We start from the raw sequence: 14,070 nt of genomic DNA on the forward strand, positions 1-14,070 counted from the left end.
GTACCTCCCAACTTTCCTTTGTATTGGACAGTGCAGCTGGAAACATTGGGCCCAGTAGGCTTGCTCTGAGTCAGTGAGAAAGCAAAAGCTGCTTCCTCGGGCCTCTTTGTTTCTGAGGGCTTTTTGTACCATCTCACACTATTGGATACCTGAAGGGAGGAAGCAAATAAACCACCTCTCAAGTCTACCCATTTGCACATTTACACCCTTTCTCTGTGAGTCATAGTAATGTGAATGAGGCCCAGGGTGCCACACGGTCCCAATAAGACTTCTGTTGCACAACAGACTAACTCACTAGTCACATAACCTTGGCTTATTGAATAACTCAGTTGTGTGGGTTTGCACAACACACTGAACCAGAAATTAGCCAACCATACTTTAGTTTTAGCATATTGTGTAATCCCAGCTAAAGGGACACTAAAGTCAATGGCATTTAGCCTGAGATTTTCAGTCAGTTCCCAACTGAACAACAGCACTTTAATGCTATCATGTGGAAGAGCAAAGAGAACTTCTGGCTTGTAGGCAGAGCTGGCTCACTGTGTCTTTCCACTTGTGCTTCTTAACTGAGTTTTAATCCTCTGCCACAGTGCAATTCTGATGAGGTGTGTATGACTGGCATAGGGAAAAGGAAGTGTGAGAAGGTCCCCCTCACTTAACCTTTGGCCCCAATGCACTTTCCATCATCTTCTCCTTGAGCCAGAAGGGAATCCCACCACTGTTCTTGTGAAGCCCTCATTGCTCCTGAAGTGAATAGCATGTATGACCCACTAGTCCAGACTGTTTTTTTCACCCTTGGTGCCTCTCATTGATGTGGTGGGAAGAATTTGGCTGGCTGTGGGGACCTGGGGGTGGGAGGATGATGAGAACAATGGAGGCAGAGGGCCCAAGACACATACGGTATAGCCAAGCGCTGGAAGAAACAGCTCATCAGCTACCAGCCGTGTACCCAAAAAAGAGCAAAGACTGGGCGCTACCGGGTAGAAGGCGCTGGAGCCGCGAGGCTCAGCGTCTTCGTCTCGCCCATTAAGCGAGGCCTGCCGAGCGAGCGACAGCCACTGAGCCCAGCCGAGCGGTCTTCGGAAACGACGGCGGCGGCGGCGGCGGCGGCGGCTCCTCCTCCCCTCCTCCTGCAGAGCCTAGCGGCGGCGTGGCTTTCAATGCGCAGGCACTGGTCGCGCCAGGCTCCAGGGGTGTAAATAGTACGTGGCCTCTGAGGCTGGAGCAGCTCAGAGTAGAGATGGCAACCGAGCGAGAGATGTGCAGCTAACCCGGCTGCATTTGCTCGCCCGGTAAGGAAGGCGGAGGAAGAAGAAGCGGATCAGGTAACCAGTCGCTTTGTACATTGCAGTCCGGTCACAACCGCCGATTTACGATTTGTTTTGCGTCGTGTCATTTTCTGATCTGAGCCTCTGAAACAAACCCGGCTACAGTACACGAAGAGCAGAGCGGGGAGAGGGAGGAATAATGTTAGCTGTGCAAAGTGTGGGTTCGAGTTTGTACCAACAACTCCATCCTTGCAGACTCGCAAAAAGTAGCGAGGGAAAGAGAGAACATGCAGAAGGACAGAGCAGTAATAACGAATGCATAGCATATTTAGAGGAAGATAGTTGTCTGCAGCCGGGGTGGGATTTTGGGGTTCGAGAGCACTGTGCTCTCTTTGTTTCAGTGGTACTTTACCTACCAGACTGGCGTCCTGGTTTTTAAGAACGTAATCAGGTCGAGCGGGGCGAGGTAGAGTCCTTTCAGAACGGTTAGAAATGGAAACAGAGGGTTCAGAGGGCGAACCGTCCCTATAGAGAGTCGAAGAGCCAGACTCTTCAAAGGTTTTATTGGAAAAAAATACCAGAGGGAGAAAACGAAGTTTGCCGTTGCAGAATAAATGGGGGCCTATCACACTGATTTATTTGCATGGCTCTTTGCTGGCCTTTAGTACCTTGGAGAGCTCCCGTTTGGGAGCAACGGGACAGAGTGAAGGACATGGCGGGAGAAGAATTCTCCTCTCCCAGACTGAAGACAGCAAAAGCCATCAGATGTCGATTTCTTTCCCCATTCCTTCTTTTCTTCCTTACAGGAGAGCAATATTTCATTTATTATCACCTTCCATGTCTTCTAAAATTGTAGGATGACTTCCCCACCTTGAGTTCAGTGGAGGAGTCTTAGAAGGAGAACATATTCTGCCATTTTTTAAGACTGTCCGTCAAATATCTGATCATACAGACAAAAACAACCAATATTAAATCACATTTTTAAAATGGCTTCTGCATAGAATGTATTGGCTATCATTTTATGTTTTGTCCAAGTAATAATAATGTACTACAGGTCTATTTTAGACATTATTATTATTCTGTTAGGGTAATGTGATACATAGCAGAATAACTCATGTCATACTGTTGGATAACACAATTTCTCTACCAGGCTTTGTGATCTGTTCACAGGCAATTCAGCATGTGATTCTAAGCTTAAAAATACTCATCCAGTGAATACAGTATGTGATTTATACATCATTGGCTATGAATATAAGAAAGTATTTTCCTGATTAATCTTTTGGGGAAATGTTACAGAACATTTCATTTTTTTCCAGCTATAAAATAATAGCTTTTAGAAGCATTTCCATTGTGATGATGATTGCTCTGTAGAACAGGAAAACATAACTAGCCAGTGGTGGCATGAGTAAAAATATGCCTGTAGCCCCTCCTTATTGGACCTCAAGGCTCATTTTTAAGTACATTTGCATTATTAGTAAGTGTTCTCCCTGCCATATTAGTAAATGTTGCTGAAGTGTAGAGGTGCTTAAACTTGTGGTCATCACTAAGACCGCTTTCTCCTCTTCAATAACAATAAAAGTGTCCTTTGGAAGTCCTTGCCTGTTCTTTCCATGCTGTACACTTTCTCTCCATTGCTAAAAGGAAAAACACAAGATTTTTTTTTAAAAAATGTAATAAAAATATTCCTTTCAGTTCCTCCGACTACAGCATATTAAGTGGTTTCTGTAGGGGGCAGAAATGCAGGACCCATGAGCATAAGGGACATCAGTAGACCATTTGATAAAGACATGAAAAATGTCTAAAGTTGTGATATTATGGCCATGGTTCAACTCACAGAAGCCATTCAGCTTAAGGAATTGGTTTCAGCTTTTCTTAACTTGAAAAACTGAAAATATAACATAAAAGTTCAGTATATTTAATATTGAAATGTTAAATATGATAATTAAGCCAAAGTAATTATTCAAGATCAGCATATATGAAATATTTTTTTTCTCAGAAGATACATTAATCATAATCTGAACACACATACATGTATATAGATTGGTTTTACTTGAAAATAAAAACTAGATGCTTTTAAACATTGACTTGATTGCCAATTATCAATCTCTTCTTACTCTATTCTGTGGAAATAAAACTGGTACTTTAGAAAATAGATGCATGCATATAAGTTCTCATCCCAAACTCACTAAAATAAATATAAATTATATTTTGCTTGTTTGAGTAGAGAATGACATCATTTGCACTGAGATCCGTTTTGCTTATAAAATTTTTCAGTGAATGATTAATTCTTGTTAGTGGTATTTGGACTAAACAACAGAGTTAATGGATTTTTTTCTTAGTATCAAAAATATTATAGATCAGAAAGAGCAGTGTGACTAACATTAGAAAGATCTCTGGTTTATTTGTCCTTGCATTGATTGTGACAAGTTTCATTAGTTTTCCTGTTAATTTATTGTTTAAATTAAGTTGAGATATACTTCTGGTTACTCATGAAAATATCACAGATTGGATTTTGAGGATTCATCTGATTCTTTTTCTTTCTTCAATTCTGCCTGTATATATAGCTGATCTATTCGCAAATCTGATTACAGTTACAATGTACCACTGTAGCATAACACTGAAAAATCATTCAAGACAGCCTTTACCATGGTAACAAAAGATGCTACAGGGTTACCTAGTATGAAACTACATGTTCCAAAAATCTGATTGCATAATTTTGCCATTTCTTCATAATCTTACTGATGCTACAGTTTAACCATAATTATAACTGTTTGTACAAATTAAATTTAAAAATGTTTCCCTTTTGGGAATACAATGCAGGCAAATAATTTGTCATATGTTACAATCCATGTATTGTTTATCAATGAAGACAGGCATCTGTTGATATTTTCTTCTTCCATAGTTATGGCAGGTTATTTTTCTTCTGCTTTGTTGATCAATTTACTTTCTTCCTTCTGCTAAAATTACTAATGCAATTTGTTGCTGGCTGTTCCTATTAGATTTGTTGTTGACTGTTCCAGAGCATAAGACAAATAACTACCTTTATAAAATGATAATTTTAAATGGATTCACTATGAAGAGTAATGTGAATATCTACAAGTTTATAAAACCAATTGAATTGGAGCTCTCTTAAGGAATTCCATTAGCAACTCCTAATGTTTTCAATCCACAGCATAGCATTTTAGAGAAAATTCATATACCATTCCAAATGTAGTCACTCCCTTGCTGTGTTGCATTTCCATTTTCTGTGTTTGGCCTGTCCATATGTGGAACAGGACATTGTGGCCATATCAACCTGCAGCTGAACTTTGGACAGCTCCAAACATTCCCTTCCCAATAGTCTCTTGAGAAGATCGCTTGCACTGCCAACATGATAGCAGAGAGCATTAGGTCCTTGATGTAAAGAGGGAAATGGATCTTCAGAAGAACCTGTCTCTACAAATCCCAGTTTGGCAATCTTTAATTCAAAACATTCTAACAAGTTGTTAGGAATGTTCTAGCATGGATTCAACATCATGGATGTGTAGTCTGAAAGCTAGATACCTGTCTGAACCCTTAGTTTACCTCCAGAGAATCTGAGTGCTCTCACTGAAGCTATTAAAGAGAGATTTTCTCAGTTATGCACTCCACACATGGAATGTTGTCGCAAGATGGTTCATCATCTACCATGTTTTTTTTTTTCATACCAGACAAAAACATATCTTCTCCCATGCATTATATAGCCTATATTTTATAATTTTATAGTGTTGGAATGGCTGCTTTTATTCATTTTCCCTCCAGAGATTATTGCTAGTGGTTATAGTTTTTAATTTTTAGACTTATATAATTTGTTATTAGATGAATTAAAATTAAAATGCATTTACAGTCCACCAATGCAATTAGGCAATAAATGGATTATGGGACATGCTGAGGTGAACTTTGTGTACATGAAATAAAAATTGGACCAATAGATCACATGATGAATTGTATACATTCAACAGCTGGGGATCCATACATATTATGTGACATTCAGCAGTAGATGGGCACTGTTGCTGAGCAAAAACCAAGTGGGAAATGAGTCTCACATCATTTTTAGTAAGCAGGTATTGTCAGAGAATACCTCACTGAATCTGTCATTGTTACGTGAGCCATGAATTGCCTCCTACCCAACAGTTACATTGATGAATGGACTGGATTACACCCCATTAAGGATTGAAGATGTCACCAGTAGTGCATATACACAATGCTATATGAGTTTGACTGCCTCCAAGAAATGTCCACCAGGAAAGTGTGGGACATTGTTCAGTGGCCACGATCATTGACTGTTTTTCAGCCTTGAAATGTTCCCAGAATGATGCATTAGATTGAGAATGTGGGCAATATCATAGAGAGGTGTATTGCTGTCTCACTGGTATCATTGTCTCTTTGGTGGAGGGAAAATAGGAAATGAAAGAATTGCAAGAGGTAGGATGCTACAGTAGAAAGACAGTGTGATCTTTTGAATTAACCGCTTTCTCTCCAATTAGAAAGTCTAGAGTCTAAGGAAGTTCCAAATGGCCTGTTGACAGCAAAATTAACCATAGCTGTTCTATCAAGCAGAAGATGGTATAACTGACACAGCTGTGGCAGTGTGCAAACTTTGTCAGATAGAACAGTCCTGTTCCTAAAGTATGCACAAATGGGTTGCATACACATCAAGGATTTAATCAGCCTGTAGATTAAGTTGATTACATTTGTTTCGATTATTAATTTGCATATCACACTTCCTAGAGCAGGCTGCAGTGACCCAAATTGCCAGTAAAAAGGTTTTGGCATATTACTACTGCAAACTAGTGCGAAAATAATCACCTACTCATGGACAAGTGTGATTCTATGATAGCTAAATCAACTTTCAGTGAACTGTAAATATCATTTCCTAAAGGGTAGCCATATTATCTGTTGCAATAAAAACAGGGTCATATGGCAGTACCTTAAATTAAACATCATTGAGATACTATCCACTGCAATAGATAATTGTGAAAATAATAAAGCTTATACCATACGTTAGTCTTTAAGGTGCTGCAAAAGTCTTTATTATTAGCCGTATTAACGTAACATTGTAACTATTAGCAGTGTTTATAGTCCAATTTATTACAGAATTCTCTGTGTCTCACAAGAAATAATTTAATAACTTAAAGTACAATAATAAAACAGACAGTAAACACAGTTGTGGCTAGTGAAACCAGCTAAAAAGTAAAGTAGAGCAACAAGTCTAGGAAAATGTGAAAGGAAAATGTAGTTGTTGGGCGGTTAACTCTCTTGCCCTAAAGTCCTCATTCAGTCCAATCTTTTGTGAAGAGCCAAGTGCTATAAAGACAGAAGGCTTATGGACATCCAAAGGACTCACTGGCTGTAATTCAATTGGGTAGAAGTAAAAATGGGCAAACAATTGTATCTCTCTATCCAAGTTTCTGGTTTGGGTTTCAGCCACTTGATATATTTCAGAATTCTTTGCCAATATAGTAACTGCTTCGTTTGGTACAGCTTTGCTCATGACTATTGCCAGTCAAGAAAAGAAGCCCCAAACACACTCTTCCCTCCAAAACTACAAGGGCTGTCTCCAACATATTATGACTAAGGGTTGAAGATTCCAGTGCAAGAGTGGTACAAGTTGGCATATCCATCAGTCATGTTATACATGGGCCTTCCTTGCACTGATGCCTCTAGCCATCCTCATAATAAATTCACATACAACGTTGGGCCATAAGGTGCCCATTCAAAGGACAGCTCATGATAGAAGAAAGTAACGGCAGAACACCATATCAAATGTTTACCAATATTGTTTAAAAGGCATATGAATAACATTAATGACCAATGATGTGGACGTTTACACTCTCTGGAGGTTCTAAATTCAAGATATTGGAAAAATCTAGTTCCACATTAAAAAAGGAATCAGTCTGTTACACCAGAAAAACAGAAGTTTATACAGAATTGCTCTCCTAAACTAGTCAAAAAAATATAACTCATAGGAGATTGGAAAAATACAGTGTACATTTACTCCAGACATTGATATAATCTGAAGAATTTGAGGATAGTTGTCATAGTGATGAAAATATCAGGATCTGTGCTAGGTTCTGTCATCTGAATGTGATTGCCTTCTGATTTCCATATAATTTAAATATGAAGACTTGTGCTCTTCTCCATCACAGCTAATCTGAGTAGAGCTGGGTGTTCTGCAGCAAGTTATTATAATTGCTAATTGAAAAGGGATGTGACATCTAAACCCACTATAAAAAATAAATTTAGAAACAAGAGTAGTGAGGAGTTAATTTGGTTTAAATCAAAATGTTTCAGGGAGTTCTATAAAAGGAAATCATATCCAATTTTAGATAGCAAGTACAGTGATTCACTTGATTCTGTTGATCTTATTCACACTTTTATATTCCCCCCCCCCATATAATGCAGCAATAAGACCATTTTCCATGGTTCAGTGCTATACTATATTCACAGCTGCACTGGAACTGCAATAATCTCAGCCATGCTGCTTCTGAGTTCTGCCTGAAATTATATTTTAGTTATTGGTAAGCATGAAGGGTTTTAAAATTTAAGCATCTTACATGTTATATTTATGGACAATAAATGATCTTATGGATTAAGCACTGGTGACACACATATTTCCATGAGAAAAGTCAGCAATCATTTTTATGCAAGTCAGTTTGGTATCTTTGTAAAGAAAGACTATGAATGAGACAGGCATTGTTTCAGTGAATATAGGAACAGATAAAGCTTTCTTATATTGAACTTGACTATGGTCAGTAATGTCTGATTCAGTGTGTTTACTTATCATGCTAAGATATAATATCATTTTGCTTAATGTGTGAACTAAACTATACTGGTCTCTAAGCCGCAGTTTATAGCATGTTATGTTAACCTTGCCAATTGTGCCTTATTTAACAAGCTATATTTAAACAAATTATGGTTAGCACAATATGCAAACCAAACAATGCCTGCCACTGGCTTGTCTAAATGGTACAGCTAATTCAACTGTTGGGATGGCCACAGATTTTTTACATGCAAATCATGTGCTCTGTTTCTACTCTGAGCTCCCACTTATCTGACAAGAAATACTGGACTAAGTATATTGGTGCAACAGATGTTTTATTTTTTAAAAAAAATAAGAGAATTCAGCTGTGGGAAAGCTTGTATGTCAAGGGGCAAATAGACACAATTTGGACCACAGAGAACATATCCAGTGTTATAAATGTTCCATATGAACTGCATACATTTAATTCATGCATTGGCCCCTTCATACATAGCATTAATATGTTCAGATCATTCGTCTTTAGAAAGCTACTTTTTGCATGAGAGCTACTCATGCATTTGCTAAATTCGGTGAAAAATGGCAGGAATACTAAGGCAAGATTTTTGGCAGGGTTAATTTACTTTTTTGGTTCTTAGGTATTTTGCCTCCTTTGTATATACATGGTATCGAGGGCAAGGCAGGTGTCACAGCATGCTGAATTAGTTTGTTGGCAAAGCAATTCATTGAAAAGCTTGGATGAGCTTTCCCACTGAAACATGAGTGATAGTTTGGCTCTAAAATGCCATCCTTGCTATCAGACTAGTAGATCTCAGTTAAACGAATTGTTTTCATTTAGTCAGACGCACCTAGAACATATACTGAATGTTTCCATTTTTATTGATTTAAATTAATTACGATACAATACTGTAACCTGCCCTAATCCCAGAGGACTCTGGGTGGTGTAAAGAAATGTAATAAAAAATACGTTAATCATAAAACCTTAATATTAAATGCACAAGATGAATGCCTCTACTCAGAATCATTAGGAGCCCGAATATTAACAAGATTGAGGCTGTGCATATTTCAGAGGAGAGCGCTATCTATGAATTGGGGGCTGCCACAGAGAAGGCCTGCCATCCAACCCATATCCCACAAACCACACAGAGTTGGGGGGGCTTTTAAGAGGTCTTCTCTAAATGATTGATCCAGTCACCTAGAAAATAAGATAATCTGAAAGAACACCTGAGCATGCTTGTGTTATTTTCAAAGCCAGCTATTATAACCTAGTTACCCAGTGTTAAATCTGAGAATATATTTTACTGGAAAATTTCTCTGGTGAGATTTTTCCTCTTTTTAGAGATCCTCCTGATAATTGGCACAGCATCATTATAGCTCAGTGGGATTTCAATGTCCATTCTGTCTCATTGCAGGTGGGAAGGATGAGTGCGTATGCTGACATTTATGCATCGAAGCAGGGACAACAGGGTACCACAGAGGGGGGTTACCAGCGCTATGGAGTTCGCTCTTACCTGCATCAGTTTTATGAAGACTGCACAGCATCCATTTGGGAGTATGATGATGATTTTCAGATCCAGCGATCACCCAACAAGTGGAGCTCTGCATTCTGGAAGGTACAGCTACCACCTACCAATGGTCTTGCAGCAGACCTGTGGAGTGATGACTTCCAAAAGCATCACAACCCACCAGCACTGATAATTGACATGTTTTTAGCATTTCCATTATAACTTTGCTGTTTCCTTTATAGTTTATGACTACTTTGCTCTAAGTGCTATGTGGGATGGAAAGGTGGGAAGTATATTTAATAAATCAGTAAATACACAATGTATTTATTCTCAGCTGACACCCTCCTTGTATTCTGAAAGCAGAAAATGGGAAGGCTTTGATGTGCCACATTAGGCCAAATGGTAGATACAAGCTATGTAAATCTTTATTAAATTCACTGTCTTCTGAGGAGGTACAGGAGTCTAGAATTTCAGAATATAAAAAGACCAGATATTCAAAATAAATATTAGACCAAAATGTCCCAAATTTTGTCATTGGAATAGTCATAGAAGGAAAGCATAGCAGTCAAATTGGAAATGCAACTGTTTATAGAAGGGATACTTTTTTATTAAATCAAAAGCTGTCATATATACACAAACCAACTTATTTACTGTTCTTTGTGCTTATTGGATATGTCTCTAGTTGGTAGGGTGATAAGACCCTATTGATTTTCATGGTACTTAAGTATTGGTAACTATGCTGTTGTAGACATAGGTCAGCCTTCCCCAATCTCAAAACTCTCCAGATGTGATAGAATAGCAATTGCCAGAATTTCTATCCCACACTTTTCCACTGGAGAACAGATTCATCTGTCAACAGAATGAAAGCCTTAAGCAACTCGTTGCAAGTTTCACAGAAGTGACTATAAGTATCAGTGACACATCAGATATATTTAATGCCTAAGACTAAAGCCACAAAGCAAAAGCCATCAAAATAGCCTTGCTGATTTCTGAAATCTTTGTTTTCTAGGTTGGACTCATCTCGGGGACAATGTTTATGCTGACAGGGATCATAGTTCTAGTAGTGGGGTTTCTGGTACCCCCCAAAATTGAAGCCCTTGGAGTAGAAGATTTTGTGGTGGTGGATACCCATGCTGTTCAATTTAACAGAGCCCTTGATGTGTGTAAGTTGGCGGGAGCAATATTGTTTTGCATCGGAGGGACCACAATGGCAGCCTGCTTGCTTATGTCTGCATTTGCAAAAAGCTACTCCAAAGAAGAAAAATACCTGCAACAGAAATTTAAGGAGAGAATAGCAGATATAAAAGTCCAGACACACCCAGTCACAAAAGCCCCAGCACCTGGAGAATCCAAGATACCTGTTACGTTGTCCAAAGTTCAAAATATCCAGCCATTATCTGAAACCTGATTCTTGCTCCCTCTTTCCTAACACACCCTTCTCGTGATTTTGAAAAGGTGGTCTCGGCTAGCACTTGAATCTGCATTTGCAGTGCAGCAGTTCCGCACTCAGTAGGGAAAGGAGCAGGCAGGAAAAAATTATTTTGATAGGACTACAGAAGTGACGAGAAAGTGAAGTTCAGCCATTACTGGTTTCAATAAAGCATTAACATATGTGTTGTGAAGTATTTTTTTTTAAAGTCCACAGAATCATTTAGATTCTCCCCTTCCAAAACATGGTTCATTCTTCTCCACCCATCCCTTCACTTTACATATTTTGTTCCTTTTAAATAATGAACATGTTTGTTTAGTGTGAACTGTTTAAATAGTGTTCTGTTCAAAAAGAACAGTTAGAGTCCCACAAAAGCTCTGTGTATGCATGTATTGGAGAACCATGCAGAAAGCAGACAATTTCTATTTCTACCAGACTTGTTTATTCCCCTGGAGTACAAGCAGAACAGCAGCTTGTCTCTTACACAAACAGAAAAGAAACCATCAGCTGCACACGATTCTCCTCTTTCATGCCCAAAGTGTTCTATCCATTCTGAATTTAAACTGGCCAACAAGAATGTGTTATTCAGAAGTGGGGCCCCAGGATCACATTAGCCCCAATACTTATTTCTTTGGCCTTCAAAAATCCCTCCTACTGCAATTGTGAATTTCAGCTTCCCGCTGTTTTGAGATGGGAACGCAATTTGCTTGTGTTTTGTATCTCAAGTAGGCTTAATACTGTTTTAAAAACATAGAAAAACCCACTTCCAAAAGCAGAAAATCAAAGTCCTGCCCTCTTGCATGATGCAGCCCACTCTTTGCTTCACCATGCAAATTCATTCCCAACCATTATTTTTATTTATATATATCAACAGTAGCAAATGATGGTGCAACTTTTAAGTCAAAATATATAGTATTCAAGGCCAGCCAATTTATCATATGCAGCTTGTCTTTTTAAAGAAATTCAATATTTTTAATCATCAAAAGGAAGACTGCATCAAACTGGTTTCTTCTGGGGTCATTCTCAATCCCTCAGTCCATATCTATCTATCTGTCTGTCTGTCTGTCTGTCTGTCTGTCTGTCTGTCTGTCTGTCTATCTATCTATCTATCTTTCCTTTTTAACTCTCCGTTTCTATTAAGATTCACCAAGGAGATTTTAAAAGGTGCCCCATGTTTAGAATGGAAAAGAATACAGGCATAATTAATTCACTTGCAGGTCTGGCCTTGGGCCCTTATGAAGGAAAAAAATGACCTGGGTGATTTTGCTAGACAGGGTGCACCGTTTGATTAGGAGAAGGTGAGGGCAATAAAATGCCCATCCTGGGCATTGGGATGTGTACATAGAGCTCTTACGGTGTACACAGGCAAATGGAAATCCCTCCTTTTAATTTCATGGTGGGAACAAATACATATATATATATATATATATATATATATATATATATACACACACACACACACACACACACAGAGAAAGCCAGAGCGAAACTGGTCTGCCCCATTTGTGAAAAATACCATCAACATCCCCCTATCTTTGATTTGCTATTAATTTCAGCAGGACTGTTGTAGAAAGAGTATCTGGAAGTATCGCATCTCGCTTGATACCTGAGATATTCTTCCATCTTTTCTTGAATCTGTTTGACCTTGAGTTGAAGTACCAAATATTACATTTCTGGATTTTTTGGTTTAGAAAGCAAGCTTATCCTTAAGCAGAAAACAGCTGTGAAAATGCTTACTTCAGTTTTACCTTTTCACTAAAAATATAAATCATACTTGTCTTGAGAGACAGGTACTGTCAGCTCTTTAATCAATGGAACTAAAGAAAACTATGTAAAAAAAAAAAAGTGAACTTTGTATTCTTTGACAATACGTGTCCCCTTACAATTCTGTCTATTTTTTCCAATGGACTAATAAAATTATTGAGAACCAGCTTTCTTGATGAGGGTATTATTTATTTATAACTATTAAGTATCCACTAGGAGTTACAGATTGGGTTCACACATTGTATTTTACCACAATTTGTTTAGCCTTAGTTTGTTAAATAAATTACAGGTAGTTGGGTTCACACAACACATTAAACTATAAATTAATTATACTGTGACTTGGAGTAATGTGTAAAATTCATTACTGCCTACAGGAATTTTTCTGAAGATTGGGGAAGGGAAACACAGTTTCATGGTGATATGTGATTATAATTTGTGCAAATACTGTAAATTAATACAACACTGTAAATTAATACAACACTTCTGTGCATTTTCTTGATTTATATGCATTATACTAAAAAACCATATTACAAAATACTTGAAGTCCTCACAAATGATAAAACCACAATTCTTTGACAATATTAAAGTCTTTGTAAGTGGCACAATGGCTGTTAACAGAACATTGTTCTGAGTGATATTTTGGGCCATTATTTGCTGACTCAGCTATGTGACAAGCACAGCTTACAAAGCTTTTCCTTTGCACCACTTCTACAGACTTGAGAATGTCCTGATGACTTCAGATTAGATTTCACTTGGGACCTCATCAGTGAATCCTATCCCTTTAATCTGATTTTAGTCTATTTCCCAATCTCTATAAACAATTGACTAACTAAATTTTCTCTGCTTCTAAATGCAGAGAATGTTCTGCTTTTTTTTTTTTTTTTTTTTTGCTCCTTCAAGTCAGAATAGACTCCTGGTGACTGCCTGGACAAGTCCCTGCAATCTTCTTGGCAAGATTGCAGAAGCGGTTTGCCACTGCTGCCTTCTTCCTAGGGATGAGAGAGAGAGTGATTGGCCAAGGTCACCCACCTAGCTTTGCGCTTAAGGAGGGACTAGAACTCCCTGTCTCCTGGTTTCTAGCCTGGTGCCTTAACCACTATGTACACCAAACTGGCTCTCGCATACACTTTGCCTCATCCCAACTCCTAGCCACTCAGATTGGGTCTCTCTCTCACACTCACACAGACACACACTTATGTAAGGAGGATCTACTCCACAACCTGCAATCACAATTGCCGTTGTTGGGAAAGTGCCTGGCAGCAAAGCTACACTTCCATGCCATCATCAAGAATGTCTTGATCATCAAATACTTTCCCCCTCATATTAAGG

General features: G+C 38.4%; 1 protein-coding gene across 1 annotated transcript; it reads left to right on the top strand.

Moving 5' to 3' along the window:
* Window positions 1-948: 948 nt before the first annotated feature.
* NRSN1 (neurensin 1) lies at window positions 949-12,907 on the top strand. Its single transcript, XM_007436973.3, has 3 exons — window positions 949-1,322; window positions 9,456-9,656; window positions 10,558-12,907. The coding sequence occupies exons 2-3, from the start codon at window positions 9,465-9,467 to the stop codon at window positions 10,954-10,956; spliced, it is 591 nt and encodes a 196-aa protein (XP_007437035.1). The 5' UTR covers window positions 949-1,322; window positions 9,456-9,464; the 3' UTR covers window positions 10,957-12,907.
* The last annotated feature ends 1,163 nt before the right edge of the window (window positions 12,908-14,070 follow it).

Source organism: Python bivittatus, unplaced genomic scaffold (assembly GCF_059951505.1).
Source record: "Python bivittatus isolate LINGU-HERP-01145 unplaced genomic scaffold, Pbiv_v1 ctg000840_np1212, whole genome shotgun sequence".
Taxonomy (NCBI): domain Eukaryota; kingdom Metazoa; phylum Chordata; class Lepidosauria; order Squamata; family Pythonidae; genus Python; species Python bivittatus.

What these genes read in the sequence shown, in the direction of transcription:
- NRSN1 (XM_007436973.3), top strand. Translation starts at nt 9,465, where the DNA reads ATGAGTGCGTATGCTGACATTTATGCATCGAAGCAGGGACAACAGGGT. An exon ending in GGAGCTCTGCATTCTGGAAG is followed by an intron (nt 9,657 to 10,557) that starts GTACAGCTACCA and finishes TTTGTTTTCTAG; the next exon opens with GTTGGACTCATCTCGGGGAC.